The 22,305-nt window shown below is 30.8% G+C and overlaps 6 protein-coding genes across 10 annotated transcripts in view; 2 read left to right on the top strand and 4 right to left on the bottom strand.

Annotated features, from left to right (window-relative positions):
- Positions 1 to 91: 91 nt before the first annotated feature.
- LOC138933159 (uncharacterized) lies at positions 92 to 2,682 on the bottom strand. The gene is made up of 7 exons (XM_070295702.1): positions 2,419 to 2,682; positions 1,777 to 1,953; positions 1,276 to 1,657; positions 943 to 1,136; positions 500 to 841; positions 280 to 408; positions 92 to 180 (listed from the first exon to the last, which is right to left on the bottom strand). Exons 1-7 carry the CDS (start codon positions 2,611 to 2,613, stop codon positions 106 to 108), a joined length of 1,494 nt encoding a protein of 497 aa, XP_070151803.1. The 5' UTR covers positions 2,614 to 2,682; the 3' UTR covers positions 92 to 105.
- A 227-nt stretch (positions 2,683 to 2,909) lies between these two features.
- Positions 2,910 to 6,498, top strand: LOC138933199 (ribosomal protein S6 kinase-like 1). 2 transcript variants are annotated; one of them, XM_070295753.1, is made up of 6 exons: positions 2,910 to 3,289; positions 3,365 to 4,492; positions 4,712 to 4,785; positions 4,855 to 5,971; positions 6,055 to 6,150; positions 6,225 to 6,498. In XM_070295753.1, exons 1-6 carry the CDS (start codon positions 3,194 to 3,196, stop codon positions 6,327 to 6,329), a joined length of 2,616 nt encoding a protein of 871 aa, XP_070151854.1. In that variant the 5' UTR covers positions 2,910 to 3,193; the 3' UTR covers positions 6,330 to 6,498. The 2 variants fall into 2 exon arrangements, with proteins under 2 accessions (XP_070151854.1, XP_070151853.1); XM_070295752.1 differs by having other exon boundaries at positions 4,652 to 4,785.
- Positions 6,458 to 11,467, bottom strand: Smc2 (structural maintenance of chromosomes 2). Its single transcript, XM_070295751.1, has 8 exons — positions 11,167 to 11,467; positions 10,459 to 10,881; positions 10,106 to 10,384; positions 8,949 to 9,722; positions 8,280 to 8,867; positions 7,566 to 8,187; positions 7,225 to 7,478; positions 6,458 to 6,944 (listed from the first exon to the last, which is right to left on the bottom strand). Exons 1-8 carry the CDS (start codon positions 11,332 to 11,334, stop codon positions 6,519 to 6,521), a joined length of 3,534 nt encoding a protein of 1,177 aa, XP_070151852.1. The 5' UTR covers positions 11,335 to 11,467; the 3' UTR covers positions 6,458 to 6,518.
- Positions 11,468 to 12,320: 853 nt separating this feature from the next.
- On the bottom strand, positions 12,321 to 15,719 carry LOC138933213 (polypeptide N-acetylgalactosaminyltransferase 1-like). The gene is made up of 10 exons (XM_070295782.1): positions 15,331 to 15,719; positions 14,856 to 15,238; positions 14,531 to 14,719; positions 14,252 to 14,418; positions 13,999 to 14,173; positions 13,510 to 13,840; positions 13,202 to 13,387; positions 12,879 to 13,127; positions 12,642 to 12,785; positions 12,321 to 12,551 (listed from the first exon to the last, which is right to left on the bottom strand). Exons 2-10 carry the CDS (start codon positions 15,059 to 15,061, stop codon positions 12,402 to 12,404), a joined length of 1,797 nt encoding a protein of 598 aa, XP_070151883.1. The 5' UTR covers positions 15,062 to 15,238; positions 15,331 to 15,719; the 3' UTR covers positions 12,321 to 12,401.
- Positions 15,720 to 15,750: 31 nt separating this feature from the next.
- Positions 15,751 to 18,733, bottom strand: LOC138933214 (facilitated trehalose transporter Tret1-like). 4 transcript variants are annotated; one of them, XM_070295787.1, is made up of 7 exons: positions 18,565 to 18,733; positions 18,211 to 18,331; positions 17,963 to 18,032; positions 17,749 to 17,884; positions 17,362 to 17,627; positions 17,137 to 17,273; positions 16,977 to 17,067 (listed from the first exon to the last, which is right to left on the bottom strand). In XM_070295787.1, the coding sequence occupies exons 2-6, from the start codon at positions 18,291 to 18,293 to the stop codon at positions 17,172 to 17,174; spliced, it is 657 nt and encodes a 218-aa protein (XP_070151888.1). In that variant the 5' UTR covers positions 18,294 to 18,331; positions 18,565 to 18,733; the 3' UTR covers positions 16,977 to 17,067; positions 17,137 to 17,171. The 4 variants fall into 4 exon arrangements, with proteins under 4 accessions (XP_070151885.1, XP_070151884.1, XP_070151886.1 ...); XM_070295784.1 differs by having other exon boundaries at positions 15,751 to 17,067; positions 17,137 to 17,627; positions 18,450 to 18,733; XM_070295783.1 differs by having other exon boundaries at positions 15,751 to 17,067; positions 17,137 to 17,627.
- Positions 18,734 to 19,652: 919 nt separating this feature from the next.
- LOC138933235 (polycomb complex protein BMI-1) overlaps positions 19,653 to 22,305 on the top strand; it is a 2,781-nt gene continuing 128 nt past the window's right edge. The window contains exons 1-5 of the mRNA XM_070295813.1: positions 19,653 to 19,932; positions 20,821 to 20,942; positions 21,037 to 21,189; positions 21,280 to 21,659; positions 21,754 to 22,280. Coding sequence (XP_070151914.1) covers positions 20,822 to 20,942; positions 21,037 to 21,189; positions 21,280 to 21,659; positions 21,754 to 22,280 — 1,181 coding nt within the window. The 5' untranslated portion in view covers positions 19,653 to 19,932; position 20,821. The remainder of the gene's footprint in view (positions 19,933 to 20,820; positions 20,943 to 21,036; positions 21,190 to 21,279; positions 21,660 to 21,753; positions 22,281 to 22,305) is intronic.

Genomic DNA, 22,305 nt, shown 5'->3' with positions numbered 1-22,305 from the left:
ATATATATATATATATATATATATATATATATATATATATATATATATATATATAACTATATACATATTTAAAATTAATTTTAATTTGCATTTGTATTTTCAATATTAACTTTCACTTTCTGAATAGTTTGAGTTATCTTCAATACTTATTGTACATGGAATGAATTCCTGCCCGGATTCCTGAAAAGAATAAAAATAACTTGTAGTAATAAAGATGAGAATCAATTTGCTATTTTAATTTGAAAAAACCATCACAAATGTAAATAATATTTTACATACTGTATTTACAATAATTTGTCTTCCTTCTTCGAAATTCAATTGTTCCATTTCCTCTGTTGTTAAGATTATTACAGAATCTTCAGGTATACTATTCTCGTCTATATAAGTTATAGGTATCTCCGAAGAAACCTATACGTAAATTATGTATTTCATTAGATAGTAGAATATCATGAATTCCAGCTTATTAGATAGCTTGCAGAATTTGCAATAGATACATTACCTCACAATAGCTAAAACTGGAGCCTTCCTGTATTTTTACTTCAGTATCGTGCTGTGGCATATCACCCAGATGTTGTTGTCGTCGTTTTTTCATATTTGATAGTCTTCCCATTTTTTTCCCTTCTTGTTGAAGCCTTCGCCATATCGTAGTTTTCGGAATATGATATGTCATAGATGCTGCAGCTTGCGACATTTTGCCACCCTTGCAAGCAGCCACAGCCTCTTCTAATCGCGATCTTTTCAATTCCTCGTTTTCTGTTTTGCGTTTCTTCCAAAATGACAAAGGCAATTTACCTTGATCAACTAGCCGTGCTTTATCTCTAAACAACGTTGTCTTTGGTATCTATTAAATTAAATTTGGATGACTTTAATGAAATTAATTACAAATAAAATAAAAAATTTAAAAAGACGATGAAAAGAGATAGTAATTGAAACGAAATTTACTTTAAATTCTAGTGCAACTTTTGTCAGATTCTCCCCTCTTTCCAAAGCTTTAACAGCAGCCTCTCGTGTATCTAAAGCATATGATCTCTTTGTTTCAGAACGTAAGTTCTGATAACCCTCTTTTTGTATGCGTCTCCATAAGACAGTTTTAGGAATTCTGAACATTTCTGATGCATGTTGTAAGCTTGAACCACCTAATAAGAAAAGTGTAAGTGATTTATACAATTATTAATTGATGACATGTACACGTACATGTACACAAACATATGTATTGGAATGTGTATAATATATTAAAATTTAAAAATATAAATTTAAAATAAAAAAGATACTAACTGATCACAGCTGTTATTGCTGCAGTCATACATTCTGCGGGATATCCGTTTCTTGATGTATTTAAATGTATGCCTAATGCTTTTGCCCTCATATATAGCGTCGAGCGTGGTATATTATGCTTAGTAGCAGCTTCTATTAAAGTTTGTCCTAATTTTAAATCATTAATTGCAGAAGCTAGCATGTCATCGCTGTAATCTCTCTTTGTAGTTTCGCGGCGACGTTTCTTCTTCTTATTTGAGGTACAATTTTCAATGATGCTTTGCGTATGTAAGTCATTCTCTAAAGATCCAACTGCAGTTTCTTCAATTTTATCTATTTCCGTCACTATTTCTTCCGTAGAATCTTTTATGTTTTTAATAGTTTTTCCTTCAAATCCATTTATCTATTGAAAATATTATGAAATAATTATACATTTTTATACATTTATAAGCCTTATGGCAAAATAAAACTCAAAATAGTTTGCATGATATAATTAACAATAGATAACAATTTAACACTAACATCGATAAGACCACTTATTTTTAGCGATTGCGCAGCCTCAAGTAAGCTATTAATATTATCTACAGGAATTCGAACCTCGCCATGATAAATGAATTCAATAATTGATTTTATATTCTGAGGTGATATATCACTCAGAATAATTGTTGGATAATCTTCTGTCACTTGACTAAGAACTTCCTGTAAATTATGCGATATTGATATTATAATAATTACTGTATATATTAATAAATAAAAATATAAATATAATTATCATATATAATATCGTTATGTTAATATATTGTTAATAGATTACTGTTAATATATTACTTTTGTACAGTATATTATACAAGCAATATATAGAGAGATTTATAGAGATAATATATAGAGAGATAACAAAAGAAATTTTGAGGAAAACTACATACAATTTTAATACAATTGTGCAATTACTATTACTGCTATTAAATGTATAATGTTCAATTGTATTTCCGAATTATTGATCGAAATAAAACATTTCTCAGAACATTCGTGGAATTATCATGAGATAATTATAATTACAAGTAATAATAATTATTATTATTATATTATATTATTTTATTATTAATAATAATTAATAATGATAATAATTATTGTTAATATGCTACGAGATAAACACAGTTTGTTTACTTTAAACAAAGTGCTGCATGCGCATAATACGATGCGATGCGCGTGAATACGTTGACCAGCTGCGGACAGAGTGACGTCTACCATACAATCCTCCTCCAACAACTGTCGTACGACATCGGACAGGTGGTTTTGATAATCGCTCCATTTAAAGCGATAACTCTGATTAACTTTACGCTGGCCAGCGACGTCAGTCATGTCGTTTCAATTTCGTTTCCTTTCCAATACTTCGTTCTTCGAGACGAATGGAATTCGGAATGGGACTATGATCACGTATATAAGATGGGCAAGTTATCCATCATTTCTGACAGAGTCGCACACAGATCGATTGATGAGAGGCTTGAAAATTCCCTATCGAACAACCAATCATCAATGGAGCCACTTATCGCGCGCATCAACACTAGATGCTAGATTCTAGATGACGCTAGTGTTGCCATGTAAGCATCACTAATACGCATTCACTTCTCGTTTTTGTTTGTTCCACGAAAGAAGTGACAAGTGACAGTTTTCTGTCATTTTTGCTTCGCTTCGATTTTTAGCATAATTATGAGATGCTACATTAAATCGTATAAAAATGTGCGAATGGGTGTAAAATAATATGTGTCTTTTAGGCGCATTAATAGGAATATCCTACGCTTATGATATGTGTGATGAAACGATGGAATTGAAAACAAAAATAATTTTACATTAGTTTACATTTCCCATACTCATAACAGATGAGAAATCTCGATAGTATCAAAATATAGAAAATATTTTCGATCAATATGTAAGTTAAGTAATGGCACCTGCAAAAGACAAATGGATTAAACGTTTTATAATTACGGAAACAAGGCGGCATAAGAAGGGCTTCACAATTTACAAAATTACATCTATGGTATGTGTAATAGATGTTTTAAAATATTATTGTACGTTTTGTTTTCGATAATATCAAGCTTTTCATATTTTGTAGGTATTTCTGAAATCTTCTCACGAAGAATTGTCAAAGGTATCTGTATGGAAACGTTACAATGATTTCAAAAAGCTTCACTCAGAGCTCAGTAGTTTGCACAAGCGTTTAGGAATAAAAGAAGCCTTTCCAACTTTCCCCAAGTCAAAATATTTCGGCAGATTTGAGGCCGAAGTTGTAGAAGAAAGAAAGAGATACATCTTGAAATTTTTGGAATTTGTAGGACGACATTCGTACTTATATTCAAGCGATACTTTTATAACATTCTTTGAAACTAGTCATGCGGATAATTATGCTAGCTATTGCGCGCATTCCTTATGCTCCGATACATCGGAGGATGATCTCGTCGCCCCTTTGAATGATTCTGCATTTGCAAATGATACTGCAGCACAAAACAATCTTCAAGTACTATCAAAAACATCTCGCAATGTTTTGTCAAATCCGTGTTCCGCATTGTCAAATATTAATTATACAAACGAGAACGAATTCGCATCATCTCAAAGAAAGAACGAATCTCTCAGCGCTATCAATTTACAGATTGTAAATGTGAAAAAGGAAGAACAAAGTTATAAAACGGAAAAGTTGCATGCGCAAAATACTATTAGAAGAGATTGCGATGCAAATATTAGAAATAAAAACTTTGACGAAAACAATGTAACAACACTAAGCAATGTGTCAGAATTATATAATGTCAACAATAATATTAAAGATTTTTCGAATTGTAATACGCGTTCCACGTGTTTAATATTACAGGAAAAAGTGAATACTTCATATCAGACACAGACGGATTTTACACAATATCTGTTAGTAGCTGCTGCTCATATGAGCGCGGCCTTCAAGCATGAATCTATAGCCGAATACGAGGAAGCTTTCATGCAGTACAAACTGGGAATATCGTGTCTTATAAATGGTGTGCAGTTTGATCCCGATAGTACAAGGGTACCAAGTATAAAGGATAAAATATCAAAGTATTTAGCACGAGCTGAACAATTATATAACAGGCATTTAAATTGTAATATCTCAATAGTAAGCAAACCGGTATCAGAGCTTCAATATTATAAAGTACTTAAAGTAATAAAGTCGGTAATGCTCGTGATGGATATCCGTGCGAATTGTAACAGGATAATAAAAGTAAGAGATCTTAATTGGATATATATTTCACACAAGCTTTAATTTTAATAGAGATTACAAATTTTTTAAATTATCATTTTTCAATAATATTAAATATTATAATAGCGTTTAGAAATTTGTAGTTATACAACTAGAGTAATTTGAGATAATTTCTTTTAGACTGTAGAAAGATCTTCTGTTTACGAGGATAATATAAGTGATTATATATTACATGAACAGGTACCATGCATGGTACACTTATACGCATGCATTGAAACTGAGACAACTATATTTCTGATTCTGCAATATGCAAGGTATAGATAATAATCTTACTTGTAATATTTTGTAGAATATCATTTACTTATATATATTCTGTGTTATAGTTGTGGAAAACTATGGGATTTTGTAAGACTACATTACAAAACATCTGATTATTTGCATACTGACGAGATTTCAAATCATGTATGTACAAACAAACATATTAATCAGGATCTGCATTACAATGAAAGTGTTCACAAACCGAATAAAACAGAAGAAGTTGTAGAAAATAATAAACGGGAAAAGGATCATCAATATTCTATAGATGTCCTAAATGAAATCTATATGGATGTGCCTACTGTACAATTGTTAGAAAAATCGCAAAAATTATTACAATCCGTTAATGCGACATTGAGACAAAGCAATTCCGTCGCAAATCGGTTAAATGAATTTAAGGGATCGAGACATTCGAAAGATACACTATTAATGAACGCGAAAGCTCGAGTATTTCAAGAACCAGACTGTACATTATCTGATATTTATTGCAATAAGTCACCAAATAATATTAAGATAGATGACATTAGTGTCGCTGAGAATCTCTCAATGAAAAGTTTCACAGAGGACGAAGGTTCGAAAGGCGTTAATTCTTTATCGATAAGCAATAGCGAGAATTCGAAGAATATTCGCGAGTCTGTATTAAATGAAGATTGCATAACTCATAATTCATTTGCAAATAAAGTCAATGATTCATTCTACAGCAACTCTACTTCGAATACTGTTTCAATACAAAATGTTTTGACCGATAATATAATATACATCTGTAAAAATAATAATATTAAAGATACGATCGATCAGACAATTTCGTCGAACGTTAACTCTAGTCTTGATGAAATACAATATTCGCATTCGTGTAAAGAAAATACTATGGATGAAGAAAAGACACTTTGGCACATACCTGAAGCTGTAATTCGATCGTGGGCGGCTGAAATACTTTTAGCTTTGGAGGCACTTCATCAACAGAACGTCTCAATTCTCGACTTTAAACCTGATAATATTCTTCTCGACGACGCAGGACATGTGCGGCTCACTTATATTGTACCGCAACGCAATGTGAAACTGTCGAAGCTAACTCATCCATATTCGTCGCCCGAATCCACAATGTATTCTCCGACTATTCTCGTTACATCCGCTACAGACATTTGGAGTTTTGGAGTTATTTTGTATGAACTGTTTACTGGCATTGTATGTAAAATTGGGCATTTTTAATTGTAAGATTATTTTCAATAATAGTAAAGTTTGTCTTTATTTTTTTTTTTTTTTAACAGGCGTTTATTGTCAAACATCCAGGATTATTTCACTCACATTCCACAGTTAACATTCCTGGTAAGATATCAGAAAATGCAAGATCTTTGTTGTACGGTGTAAGTATATTTATATTTATAAAAAATAAAATAACAAATTGTAATGTACTTTATCTGTAATGTTGTGATTGCAGATACTGAAATATCATCCGGATGAGCGATTGACAATAGATGAAATAAAGCATCATCCGTTTTTCGCGGGGATTGATTGGTCCAGTATGGATAATTCTCAAACGTAATACTTATATTATTAGACAGTAAATAAATTTCGCTTAATTGTTAATAAAATGTTAAATATGTATCTATTATTATAAAGAAGATATAAATTCATTTATATATATATAAACTTTATTTTAATGTAATACAAATAAGTAGTTCTAAATATAAAAATAAAAAATTAATTTGATCAAAGAAATTGTGTAATATAATTATTTGGATTTTATTTTCTCAGTTCTGCTTATTGCTGACATACCATCAATGAATCTAGTTGTAAATAAGACATTAGCATTGTTGAACATACCAGGCTTCAAGGACACAATGATAAATTGTGAATGTTTAAAATGTTTCTTTAACATTGTGCCTATATTTTCTGTATGCGAAAGATCTAAGGCAGCATCTATTTCATCTAGGATATAAAGTGGTGCAGGTTTATAAAGAAGCATAGCTAAGACCAATGACAGGGCAACTAAGGATCTTTGACCACCGGATAATTCTCCCAACGACTCTTTCCAGATTCCTGAAAATCCGATCTTCACTTCTAAGCCATCTGTTATTGTTTCATTTTTTGGTGGTTCTAATTTAGCCTCGGCACCTGGCAATAAAGTACTGAATATTGAACCAAAGTCCCTATTTACCTGAAGAGATAAAATTGATCAATGAACCATTGACCTTGCAAATTGTGCATTTATATAATATTCACATAATCTGAATTAAAAAAATAAATTTGTTTATAACATATTAGATTTAAAGTGTTATATATGTATTCATATGTACATATGCAATGACATACATTCTATATATATAAAAAATCTAATATGTTTAAAAAAAGATTTATTTTCTTATACACGAAAATATAGAGAGAGTTATGTATAATTTTGTATTTTAAAACTTTGCCTTTCAATAAAAAAATTATACCTGCTCCCAAGCTTTAATCAAAGTTTGCTTCTTCTTTTCATCTAAATGTGTGATTGTCTCAAGAATCTTTTTCTTGTCATTTTCAACTATCCTCTTCTTTTTTAATGTCTCGTTGTACTGTTCCTCTTCTTTATCAAGAAGATTAATTGATCGTGTGTTTATATTGCGACATAACTTTTCGCGCATTCCTTCCAAATGTTGTACTTTCTGTTCCATTTCATCAGGTTTATTGATTTTAAAATCGTATATTCCACCTAAAAATATATATAACAAATACATAATTTTCGATCATATTTTTATATTCATCTAATAAAATAATATATGTATGTTTATTCAAATACCTTCCTTTCCAAAGTAAGCTTTCTCTTGCTCAATCCATTCATATTTTCTTGTGAGTTCCAAAACTTTATGCTTACAATCAGCTGCACACTTTTTGATATCATTAATTTCATGATTTAATTTTTTAATGTCCAATTTCAATTCTCTATTCTGGTTAATAATATCTTCTTTTCTTATTAATAACCCTTGCATATCTTTATTTTGCTTATTAATAATGTTCTTTTGATCTTTAACACTATTTTGCAGTTCTGTAATTTTATCTGTTATTACTTTCAATTCTTGCTGAAGAGTTTCTCCCTTTTGTTCAAACGAATTGGTTTTTCCTTCAGCTTGAAGTAATTGCTCATTACCACTTTCAATACTCTTTTTTAACTCTTTTATTTCTAATTCAAGTGTTTCTGATTCTTGCTCCCGTTTTTGCCATTCTTTGCGACTTTGTTCTGCTTTTTTCTTTAAGATGTCTAATTGGTTCTCAGCTTCTTTTAATTGTTTTTCACGAATGTTTACTGCATCTTTTAACTGAGTTTCTATATCTTTTGCGCGTTTTGTGCTATCCTCCTCTAAATTCTTTGCTATGGTTATCCGTTGGTTAAGTTCTTCAATAGTTGCATTTAAAGAATCTACCTATCAAAACATCAACAAAAGAATCAACTTATAAAATATATATTTACATACAAATTACTGTAAATTTGATTTTCAAATACATATGTGCATACCTCTTCCTTAATTTTATGATAACTTGTTTGTTGCAATCTCTGTCGTATCATATCCATTTCATAAGTTACTAGATCAAATTTTTGTTTTAATATTGCATGATTTTCTGCAGTTTGTGCAACATTTGATAAAGCAGTCTCTACATCTCTTAAAAGCTGCTCTTTCTTATTAACTTCATTTTGAATTTCTTTTAATTCTTCTAGTTTTAATAGAATTGATCCAGATTTTGCTGGAGCACCGCCAGATAATGTACCAGCTGGATCAAAGAGATCACCTTCTAAAGTAACACATTTTTTCATGATTCTTTCATGAAATGCTATTTTCTGGGCAGCTTCCATATCTTTACATATAAATATTTGGCCAAAAATCCAAGTCATTGCTGATGTAATCTCATCTGGGAAATCTAAGAGAGCCAAGGCAGGTTGAACATTCTCTTTTCCGACCAATCTTTCTGCCAAAGCAATTGTTTGTTGATCCATAAATCTACCAGTCACTCTATTAAGTGGTATAATGGTAACTCGTTGTTGTAATTGTCCATATTGGAGGATCTTTTTACTTGTGGTTTCTGTATCAACTATTACATTATAAAGCTGAAACAAAATTACTATCATGAAATAAATTCTCATTAAAAAATTATTGATAAATGAATATTATTGATATATGAATATTACCTTTCCTCCAGCAGCTACTTCTAAAGCATATGCAGCTTTTTTATCCTTTATGCTAATTAATTTACATACAATACCTTTTACTGATTTTGCATTAAAATTAGGTTCAGGATTTTGATATTCAAACCTCGTTTGAGGATGTCTTAGTTCAAACTGATCCAGTTTTTCACGCAATGGTCTTATTTCTGCCATCAAATTATTTTTTTCGTTTTTCAAGTTTTCTGAATAACTATCATTATAGTTTAATTTTTGCAATTCATTCTCCAAATTTTTCAATTCTTTTTGTTTCTTCTCCAGATCCATATTATATTTCTTATATTCATTTTCAGTGCTATGCATATCTTTTTGTTTCTTATTTAATTGTTGCCTATTATGATTCAGCATCATTTCACATTGTTTAAGCTCAGTTTGCGCTTGCGTTATGCTTTGCTTGGCATTTATTAATTGTTGCTCTAATGTTGCATTTTTACCATCTTCACTCTCCAATAGACCAGCACTGATCTTCTGATACTTCTCTTGTGCTTTTAGTAATGCTTCAGTATCCTTCTGATCCATTTCCTTTAATTTCTGAAAAATTCCTCCAACTTTCTCTAATTCTTCTTCTTTTAAGTTAAATGCATTTTTATCATCAGCTATGTTAATCTTTATTTGATCTATTGTTTTCTTTGTTACTTTAATATTTTCTTTATTACTGTTAATTCCAGCTGTTAATTTGTGTTGCTTCTTTTCATACCCTTGTAACTCTTGCTCTAAGGATTCCAATGTACCACCTTTCTCCTATTGAAAGATTGCTTAATAATAATATTTATTTTATATTGCACATTTAAAGTAATACTGCCTATGGTAAATTCAATATTATCTTTAAAAAATCTGTATTATTATTATTAGATTACATGTATAACAAAAAAGAACTGTTCATATAAAGATATAATAAGAAAGTAACATTTAAAAATATAAAAACATATTAAAAAATTAAATAATAGTATCACTTATATGAACAAATGCAAATTTAAAACATCTTCTTCTAAACATATCTTCTTAGTCTTTCAGTGTTTTTATATCTTATTATTCTATATGATATTCTATATAAATTTACAAATAATCTATGAATTTTATAAAAAAAAGAGAAGAGAACAAATAAAATAACAAATAAATCATACCTCTTCCCTTTTCTTCAATAGCTCAGAATATTTTTCTTCTATGTTTTTGATTTCTTCTTCACCAGTAGCTATATTCTCTACATTCAAATCTATTTTATTTTGCACAATCTTGACATTTTCTTCTGTTTTTTGACTATTATTTAAAGCAGTAACATACTTCCATGCAAGATAAATTCTCTTGCAATGTTCAAGTTCTCTCTCTATCCGTTGGAATTCTACATATTGTGTTCTCTCTTCCTTCAATTTATTCAATCTTGGTCCTATTTCTTCTTTCAAAATCTAAAACATAAATTTAACAATTAGAAATATTATTGTCCAAAATGTATCCACACGAAACTATATTGACAACATACATCGTTTATCTCTTTCAATTTGCTATCCTTCTTTTCTATAGTAATAAGTGCCAACTGTTTTTTCTTCTCGTACATTTTTGTTCCAGCTGCTTCTTCAAGCATAGATAAAATTTCTACTGGTTTCATATTTAATACTTTTGTTATTCTGCCTTGCATGATCAGAAAATGTGGATTATTCACATTCAACTGAACTGAACAAAACAGATCTTGTACACGTTTATTTGGTACATTTGTTCCATTGATCATATATTTATTTTTACCGCCAATTATTACTTGTCTTGTAATTATAATTTCTTCATAATGTTCATAACCCATAGGAGACGATTCTCTGTCATGATTATCAAATATTATTGTAACACTGGCTTTTTTCACACCAGCTTGTCCTGATTTATAAACTAAGTCTTGTAAAGAAGTAGCACGTACCTGCATTTAAGCAAATCCACCTTGTTAATTATATATTTTAATAGATTATAATAAATAATTTGCAATAGATGTACTAAACAATTTTCATTTTTAATGCATATAACAAATATTAATGATTAATAAGAGAAAACTTTTGTAATTATAACACAAAGTTATAACACAAAGTTATCTAAGAATTAATAGCATTTTTATGAGACAACTTTATGCAAGAATAAGGCTATATTAAAATATTGTGCAACATGCTGCAAAAAAAAAATATATGAAGAATAAGATTTATACACTCACTTGACCAAGATTTGTAATGCCCAAAACGAAACATATTGCGTCCAAAACATTTGATTTTCCAGTGCCATTGAATCCTGTGATTGCATTGAATTCCTTATCAAAAGCGTTTATTTCGATTCTCTTGCCATAGGATTTGAATCCTTCCAATATCATCGATTTAATATACATCGTTAAAATTAATAGCAGAATATATTATAAAATACAACGTTATTAGCATATTAGTTATGATGCACTTTACGCGATATAAGCTAATCTCCCGCAAAATTCGAATGTTTCAAACTGATAACTCGCAGAAAACCAACCGTTAATACTCGCATACAAAAGCGAAGAAATATATTCTGCGAGGTAAGGAGCCAATCAGCTTATGTTATTTCCACAAAAACCGAAGGATGATTAGTCACAAAATAAAGCCCGTATCAAACTACGTATTAAAGATTGGAATTTGACTAATCAGAATAAAAGGAGCTAAAATTTCTTGTTTCTGATTGGTCAATTTTCAGTTTTCAATTTTCAATCTCAATCTTCAATATAAAGTCCGTATCTCAATCTTCAATGCGTAGTCTGATATGGGCTTAAGGCCATGTTCCAAAATTCACTGCCATACTGCCTACTGGACATCTATTTTTTACAATATTGAGCCAATTAACATTGCAATAAAGGATGATCAATAAAGTCCATCATTTCCTCGTTTAGGTTTCATCATAGATTTTATTCTATGGGTTTTACATTGAAATGAATGATGAAATGGCAGTTATCACCGAACAGAAGAGAGGAAAAAAAATTATATATTGCATTTTATTAATCCTATATTTAATACACATAATAGATCAATAACTGTCAAAATAATCGTTACAAAATTGCCGAATCAACAATCATGCATAAATATCTGGATTCGTTTGACTCGAAAATTGCTATTTGATTGAGTTCCTAAAACCTATTAGTCTGATATCATTTGCTTTGATCAATCAAAAAAGAAACTCCGAACGTAATAGCGTGAAAAAACATTTGTAAGATATTAAAAATTTCGTAGAATCTATGTAGATTTATGTAGAAATTTTATTTATTGTTTGAACTAATTTAAAATTTATTCCAAAATACAGAAAAAAAATAAAAGATGGAATATAAGAAATTTGAATGTACATGTTTTGCAGAAACAGTAAAAAATTTTTATTCATTAGTACTTCAATTAATAGAACATATACTCTAAATACGCGAGTACATACAATAAATATACGTTATGTAGATACTATCTTATTATTGGAGAAATCAAATTTCCAGAATTGACCCGGTATATTAGCACAGCTAGTCGCTCGTACGTTTTCGTCACTATGTAACCCAGTACCATCGAGACAGAGTCCACTTTCTACATGTATTATTCTGCCATCCTACAATCAAAGCATATTATTCAGTCATTTTCGCGATATACATAGCATGCATGTAATAATTTTTGTTAATATTATAAGTCGATAAAGTACATTAGTCAATATCCAATTTTTTCCGCCGTTTTCACTATTGCACTCGGTCATTTGAACTTGTACATGTGGCTGTTGATTGTCATCTAATATTATCCCACAAGTATCTTCCTTCCGTAATTCGCCAGAATTACTCAACGAGAAAAACTAATTTGCAGCGAATTTACATGGAATTTTAGCAAATTTGTCTTCAATTATGACATTAATGATTAGGTTCAATTGGCATTAAAATTTACAAACCTGACTTGGATATAATTTAGTATGACAACTGTATAAACCTAAATTGTATGGTTTATCTTCTTCGTGTTGCAAATTATCTAGGCACAATTGCTTACTGCGTAATCTGACACGACCATATGCCATCACATTTTCATCAGGAATAAATTTTTCTGGATAAATATTATCAAGATACCATTTAAAACTTTTGCATTTGAGTCTTTTACGCAATTCTAAACGTTCGCTTATATCTCCAAAAAGTTTTGGATTATCCTGCAAATTTTATTTACTTATTGCAAGATGCAATATGTAATTTAAATAATTATTCGAATAATTTCTGATTTTACCTTGAATTCACTACGATGGAGCAAAAATAATCTCTTATATCCATCCATCCACACAAATGCTAAACGAGCAGTATTTATTCCATGAGTATCTTTATCATTTGGAAATTTATATGGATGAAAATTTCGGAATATATGACCGACCCGAGAACAAGGAATGATTTCCAATGTACCATCACACTGCCAAATCTATCGGAGAGTATCAATTTATAAAAAAAAAATTGATCTCATTAGACTAATATTAAATTCTTGATACATTTGAATGTAATTACGGAATAAGTTTAGTAAGGATATTTAGAAGTTTTACTTACTCTGAAGGACATCTCCAGATTTTCTCCTCCCCAACCATCCATTTTATCATCGTAACTACCAATTTCCCAAAAATATTTTCTGTTAATAGCAAACAAACCACCTGCCATAGTAGGAGATCTAGTTGGTGATATAGAAGAAGAACGTGATTCGATCTCATGTTTCTGAATATTTATCCATGTGAAATGACCAGACCATGTAAATCCACCAACTTGAAAGAAAGATGCTTCATTATCATGAAAATATTCGAGTGTCTCCTCGGAAATATTATCAATTATTGGCATTAATACAGCATTTTTACTATCCTTTATTCGCTGTAACAATGGTTGTAACCTGTATTGCATTAAAATATATAAATATTAATGATGGTCTCGCTTTTCATTTGTAAAGTCATTGTTATATTTAAGATATAAAATATAAAAAATCGAAATTATATATAAAACAGAGGAAGTATGTTTTCTAGTTAAATTAATACCAGTTCAAATTGATACCAGTCTTTGATAACTTCGCAATGTGCATCCAGAAAAACCAGAACATCGCCTTTAGCATTTCTAGCTCCATGAAGACGAGCGCGTATCAGTCCTTGTCTATACGATAATCTCAGTAACTTTACTTTTGCAGGTAAACGTGTTGAAAGATAATAATTCAGTTGTCCTTGAAGTTCTTCTACAAATCAACAGAACAAAAAATATACTTTTTAGTACATTATCATTGATTTAAATACTGATATTAATTTTTGTATACCTTCTTCACTATGATCGTCAACTAAAATAATTTCTTTCAATAAATGTGGCGGAGAATCCTTCAGGACACTATGTACTGTACGTAACAGAACACTCCATGGTTCATTATAAAAAATAATTATCACGCTAGCGCTTGGTAATAATCTGTCATATGTAAGATTCATGCATCTATAATGTAAAATCCATATATGCATTTACAAAAACAAAAGAGAAAAATTATTATTACGTGTAAATGTATAAAAATAATCTCTCCAAATGTTGTATCATATTAAATTCTTACAGTGGATTACGTATATCTGGTAATTTTCTAGTTAATGATATCTTATTTGAGAGAACAACGTTCAACGCTTTCTTTTTCAAAGCTGCTTCACCTCGAAACTTATCTTTTCCGTATAGGTAAGCAGGTTCACCATTTTCTCCAAGTCCAGGTACAACATCATATTCTAACTTTAATATTTGCTCCTCATACCTAAAATATTTTTTTAATTGTTAGAAAGAATGCAAAATAACTAAATAAAATTAATAATAAACAAATGTGTGAAATAAGTGAACAAAACTGCAGATGGTAAATTATACAGCGTCAACAAGGTCAAATACAAACCTACCTTTCCTTCTGTAATCTTCGGTACGCAATATCTACATATTTCTGTCTTTGCGAATTATTGTCTTCTCTTGGAAATGGTAGCTGATCCTTGTAACTCTTAGAATTGTCATCAGCACGAAATATTTGCCGGGCGATAATGAAAATACCGATTATATACAGTGTGCAAAATGACAATTTTAACACAAGTGCTTTGCGGTGAACAGGCATTGTTCTACAGGAATATAATTCATCGCATAGCCAATATAACCGATATATCCAATAATCAGTAATAATCACTGTATTTATTGCCAACGTCAAAAGGTCCAGGTTATGGTAGAGCAACACTTGTCAGATGCATATGTAGCTATTGTCGGTTATGTATTCCGTTCACGACACGTGCCACATCTGCAACAGGTGAAAACAAATTGTCAATATGGATCTTGGAAAGGTATCGCGTATTAACGCGATAAAAGCGATACATATGTTCCGATATTTACGATGTGCTAGTCAGACATTTCCTCTTTACTACAAAAAAAAAAGAGAGAAAAGAGAGAGTAAAAAAGAGGTTAAAAATCAAACATGTGTCAGTGCCCGTAACAACATTTTTATGTGCCCTCCGATCGGTTATACCGGTGTGTATTGACATTTGATACACATATATGTTTATTTTTATTGCAAATTTTCTTTATATCGGTTGCAGGTTGCAAGCATAATGTAGATAATATTAAATCCATAGTAAAAGAAAATTGTCTTATTCTCCTGTCATGTCATAAATAAAAAAAAATCTCTGTACAATTCAAATACAAAACTAGCACTCTATAGAATGAAAGCTTTTAGAAATACATTATTTTGAGGCATGTATAAGTTGTATTTAATTTTAGGTGAATGTGAAAATAACATAATTACACAAGATTTAAGATGTAAAAAGTATGTACAAAAGAGCCCAATTACATACAATATTCTAAATGTAAGATGATTCATATGTAACATTACTTCTAGGATTTTTTCCAATTTATTGTCTGAGATTATTATACATTTCTTTTTGTAATAGATTAAGTAAACTTTTATTAATCACTATTATAGCGTTTTTGAATGAAGCAGATTTGATCACAATTCGCGATAAAGATATCTTTGACCAAAAATGGGTTTTGAATTTGATATAATATAAGTAATACATCAATATAATCATCCTGTTTAACACTACTTTGACTTTAAAGGACAAGATTCTTTGTCCTGATTAATCAATCACACGCTTACTCAAAATATTTCATTAATTAATTTAATAATTCAAGTATTTCTAGTAATCCAAGACGGAATTTACGACATAATTAATTGCTTTCAAAGCAATTAAATTTGCTTCACTCAAAAAACGCTATTCATATCATGCAAAATACCTAAATATATCGAAATAAAAGCAAAAAATTCTAGGAAGTTTTAGGAATAGCATCGAATGTTTCTCTCTCTCTTTTAGACAGAAAATATTTTTCAATATCAGAAAATGATTTACCCAAAGTTTCTGGCAAAAAAAAGTACACAAAAGCTGTACCTATTAGCGAGATAAAACTAAAAGAGAAAAAGATACCTTCAATACTCATGCTTTTCAAAATATAAGGATAGCTCTTCACAACAACAAACATCATTATGTAAGCAAAAGAAACCATGAGACCTCCACCGATACCACGTATGGATACAGGCAATAATTCTCCAATCAATGTCCACGGTATATTTACAAATCCAAACGTACTGGTGCAAATATAAGATAATACAAAAAATAGTAATAACCATTTCTGATCTACCATGGTTTCCTCTATATTACCTTTTTCATCGTATGACATTGTGAAATACATATACATTCCCGAAAGAAACATAGAAATAGTCATTCCGATTCCACTCAAGATGCAGAGAACTCTTCTCCCATATTTTCTACTATAAAACACTGTTAGTATACTTACAATGAATCGAATGATACCTAACGTAATAAGGGCATCATTTTCATCAAAACCTTTGCCAAATGTTCCACCCATTTCATGAAAGACAGAAATGGCATAAAATATGATCACATAGCAACCAGAAAGTTGTTGCAATAGAAAAAGTAAGAAAAGTATCGTTATAGGCTTATAGACAGTCGGAGACATAAATTTGTGATAATGTTTTATAGATACTGTTATATTTTTTGACCCGTTTGCTTGGTTTCTGTATGTTTCCATGATTCGCGAATATTCTTGCTCGTAAATCTAGAAAATGTTTATTTGTTGAAGATATTCTGATGCATAGAAGATATTACGAAACATTATTGTACTCACCGTTTGCCGTCTGTTAAGTTGTTTTAGACTGCATTTCATTTTGCAAATTCTTTTTTCGTCAAATATTCCGTTTGTAAAGAATACAAGCCAGTAAGGGCTTTCAGGTACAAAGTAAAATGCAAAGAAAATACAACACTCTAATACAAGGAAAATTATAGCCATTTTACGCCAGTCTAACAGTACAGCCAAACAGCAGGTAATTAATATACCCAATGAAACAAATACCGAATTAAGGCATAGAAGCATCGGTCTGACTTGCGGATGTGAGAGTTCTGATATATAAACCAATCCAACGGTTGTTAATCCTGCTGCAATCCCGGCTATAACTCGAGCCGCATAAATAGTAATTAAGGATTTAGCAAAAATCAACGAAACCCATGATAGTGCTGCAGGAATACAAGATAATAAACAAACCGGTTTGCGCCCAAATTTGTCCATTAGAGGGCCAGCAATGACAGATCCTATTGGCAATGTTATTGTAACTAGACTTGCTACAGAACAAAAAGTAGAAAATAACATAGCGCTACCAATAATTGCTATTCTAGTTTAATAAGAATTTCTAAATAACACTACACATCTGTTGTATGCATATAATCTTATTATAAAACTGACCTATCCAAGATTCTTCATTCTCAGTTACTTTGAAATCAACGCCGTCTGATACTAATCCACTTATTAAAACTGTACTATAAGCCATGTTTATACCAGCTTTTATAACCATGCAATGAATTATACAGCTTGCAATAACCTGAAGAAAATAATTAATAAACATTTACATTTATAAAAACATGGAAAATAAAGAAAAAAGATATCACGAAAATCTTACTTGCGATGTTATATCTGTCATTGTTATTTTTTCCTTTGAGCTTCTGATGGAAGTTTGACCAAGAAAGCTACTGCAAAAAATTCAAAATATTTTATAGATATTTTAAATAAATGCAAAGAAATTCAAAAATAATAACAATAAATGCATTTACACATGAATTAACAAATATACAAAATTCTTTTTCAAATATTACACACAATCATATACAGTGACTTGTACTCATTGTGCAAATACTTTATATATTTTACCTTATAGTTTCATTGTCAAGTTTCTTGTCACTTTCTACAGTTGGGTACATCCTTTCATCAACAATTTCTTGTATTTTATCCATTTCAGATAATAATAACGAAATCTTGCTAAGATATATTTCTAAAAGAAGCATACGATAAATAATAAATATAGCATATAACAATTGGTACATTACTGTTATATATTTAAAAAATTAAGACGTTAGAATCATAAAAATGTATCAATTCAACTAATTGACCTGATCTCTCAAAACATCAGAGATTTCTTTTTTAGAAACTTCTCTGTCGTTTGTATAATAGAATTTACTAATTGAAGTCGTGTATATAAAAGTACTAAAACTGTATGATAGTCACGCTATCGAAAATGCTCTTGTTTGTCGATTCCAATTGATATTCACGTTATTGCGCTGTGTAATCGTCTACTAGAAGACTTAGACTTATTTATGTTAATGTTCGTCATTTTTAAAATAAAAAAAAAGTCAAGAGAAACGCCAAGAAATCGTTTCGTCTCGTGAATATGAAGCTCATATTAGACTATGGCAATGGAGATAAAATCTAACAATACGAAACGCACTCTATGCTACAACATATCTATGCACGAATTGACCAATCATGGGTGCAACGCAAACGTAATTCTACGATTTCCTCAAATTGGATTCGTGATTGGTCGATTTTTCCTGACGTTATAATCGAAGTTTTCTAGTAAAAAACATAGATGACGCAATGATTTGCTATCAAATAGAAAAATGTTCGAGATTTAAAAAATTCTCCATTCGATAGCCTCAATTGCGTGACATTTCTACCTGTGTTTTATTGCTGGGAAAAGCACTTGAAGCCCGTATCAAACTATGCATTGAAAATTGAAGATTAAAGATTACAATTTAAATAATCAAAACAAAAGGAACTAAAATTTCTTTATTCTTATCTGTCAAATTTCAATCTTGAATCTTGAATATCAAGCGGCGTTTACAATAGAGATTTTAAGCCCTAATGCGGCGTCAACAATAGAGATTTTAAGCCCTAAGAAATTGACCAATCACAGTCAAGTATGAGAAGAATACTCGACTGTGATTAGTCAATTTCTTAAAGGTGCCTTTTACATGGCAGCGTTAAGCGTCGAGCGTCTGCGCAGAATCTAATTTTAGCCTAGAATCTATCTCGTTTAAATTCTGCGCATTTTTCTGCGCAGACGCTCGATGCTTCACGCTGCCATGTAAAGGCACCTTAAGACTTAGGGCTTAAAATCTTTATTGTAGACGCCGCATCAATCTTCAATGCGTCTGATACGAGTTGAATGGATCAGCCACTTTGTCCCGTTCGTTCAATTGAAATGGGGACTTTTGATTTGGAACTAGAACGACTGGGCTTGAAGCGCGTTGCGCAATGTTTTCAGAAATATCGCACGCATGATTGTTTATCCGCCATTTTGTTCTGCTGCTGTACGCGCAGTTTTCGGAGAGAGTGGTGATCTAATTTACGATGGATATCAGTGATTGAGGCGAATTTCCTACAATCGGTACGACGTTGTCGCTTTACAATATCCTTTGCGCGTTTACGAAAAGTATCGTCACTGGGAGATAATGTGAGAATCGTCTTCTCGGAAGGACAGTAATCGTATACGATGGCAACCCGTGACAAGTTACATCTGACCCAACTTTCCTGACTTTTGAGGCCAAATGGCGATTACTAAATAAAACGGACGATTTTCGCTTCGTTCGTCACGTAAGTTCTACTACTCGAAGCCGCACGAACAGTGCCGAGTATAATTAACACATTCGCTGATCGCTTATGAAACACCTTAAATATCTTTGATCTATGTATTATACGTAGCTCTCAATGTTTTCTCAATTTTCATTTGCACCGTTATCCGATATATCGGCCCCCTCCCCCTCTTGAAAATATCACGAAAAAGAAATTATGTCGCACGCAAGTAAAAATTTGTTGATCTTATTAATATATATATATATATATATATATATATATATATATTTATATCGTACATATATATAGATAAAATGGGTACATATATATATATATATATATTTTGTAGCTGTTTTATGTTTGCCCTAATCTAATTGTGCCATTTGCCTTAGGCAGCTGTCACACTGTATTTTTTAGTTTACTTACACCAATCGAGAGACACGATTATGTCTCGTGCCACTAGATAGACAGATTACTCATGTGCTATTATATATTTTGTAATAAAATTATAATATTGATTTACACAGTCCTAATTGTTAAATTAGGAACTATAAAATTTAATTTGATAATGAGTAAATTAATTATATTTTTGCATATGTACAGAATAAATTTGTATACTTGTGCTTTATCTCTTGATGTACAGATTGTTGAAAAGATGTTACTAAAATTTTATTAGCTTATGACAATGATCCCAAATCATCGATACTTTACACTATATTCCTTTGGTATACATACATGAATAAATTGTGCATAATGTGCATTAGATTGAATATTTTGTATTATGTAGTTAAACTATATCAATCATAATATATTATAATCAGTATATAATATGTGAATTATATAGTAATCTATTAAATTACTATAGAAAGATGGGATATGTATATATATTTTTTATCTATTACGTTGTAGAATGTCAGGGCAAAGTGGTGGACATCGAGTGCGGTTGGCCAAGCTTAATGAGCAATTGACATGCAAATTGTGTGGTGGATATTTTATCGATGCCACTACAATTATAGAATGTTTACACTCATGTATGGTATTTCTCTGCAATGTTATATATAACATTGCATATGTTAATAGCTAATACCTTAACTTAAGATTGAGATTTTAAATGTTTTTTTACAGTTTGCAGAAGTTGTATTGTTAAATATTTGGAGAATAACAAATATTGCCCGATCTGCGAAGTACAGGTTCACAAAAGTAGGCCGTTATTAAATATACGACCTGATCATACATTACAAGATATTGTATATAAACTGGTACCTGGATGTTACCAAAGTATGCTTCTTTAACAAGAAAGAGAAATCTACCTCTTTATTGCATATTATGATATGCATTAACAGTTAACATATAAACATTTTTTTTCAGATGAAATGCGATGTCGAAGAGAATTTTACGCGAAGCATCCAGAAGTATGCGGTCAGACGATGTCTCCGGAAGCCCGTGGAGAACCTATAGAATCACATATATATTCCCCAGATGAATCTCTTAGCTTGTCTTTGGAATACTTTAATCCTCATACAAAGGATTTAAATGAAGTGAATGCTATTAAGGATGGCACGCAAAAACCCATTTTAAGGCGATACTTTCGGTGTCCAGCAGCAGTTACAATATTCCATTTACAAAAATTAATAAGAGCCAAATATGGACTTGGTGATGCAAATAGAGTGGATATTATGTACAAAGAGGAACAATTATGCAGTAGTTATACATTAATGGATATTATGTACATTTATCATTGGAGGCGGGTAAGTATTGTTTAATTGATTTAATATTTAATTCAATGCACACATATATAAATATATTTACATACAGTAACACAGCATATCTATTGCATTACAGAAAGTTCCACTACATTTAAGCTATAGGATATTTGAATCGTCTTTAAAACGTATGAAATTGTCGGAAGACAATGCAAATTACAAAAAATCTTTAAAAGATGCTGGTATTGATTCTATAGAGTTAAAAGATGAGAAATCGGTGAAACGCGAATGGAAAGAGGTGCAATTGAAAATATCGGAAACTGGTGTGATGAGTATAACTGATATATCAAGTACAGTACACAAAAGAGATGCGGGGATCGAGAATTTGCAAGATGAAAAATCTTCGGAGCAAACTATCACTTCCATTGTAGAAGTGAACAAAACAGATTCATTGATAGAAAATTGCAATGTGTCTAAATCATCTTCGATAGAAATAATGCAATCTACTGTGGCCATCGACACGCAAATAATGAAAAATCCAATATTTCCCGACTCGAGTAATGCATTTCTCGCTACGAGTGACCTTAAGACTACAACAGAGAATTCATCGATTAAGAATTGCACGTCGCCAAGTACTCAACACAACGGGAATACCGCGACACAGGAGTACTCTGCGTTGATACCACTGCTT

Source organism: Polyergus mexicanus, unplaced genomic scaffold, assembly GCF_030449975.1.
Source record: "Polyergus mexicanus isolate NDT 795.1 unplaced genomic scaffold, iyPolMexi1.0 SCAF_5, whole genome shotgun sequence".
NCBI lineage: Eukaryota > Metazoa > Arthropoda > Insecta > Hymenoptera > Formicidae > Polyergus > Polyergus mexicanus.
This window is presented reverse-complemented; position numbering and strand designations above follow the sequence as displayed.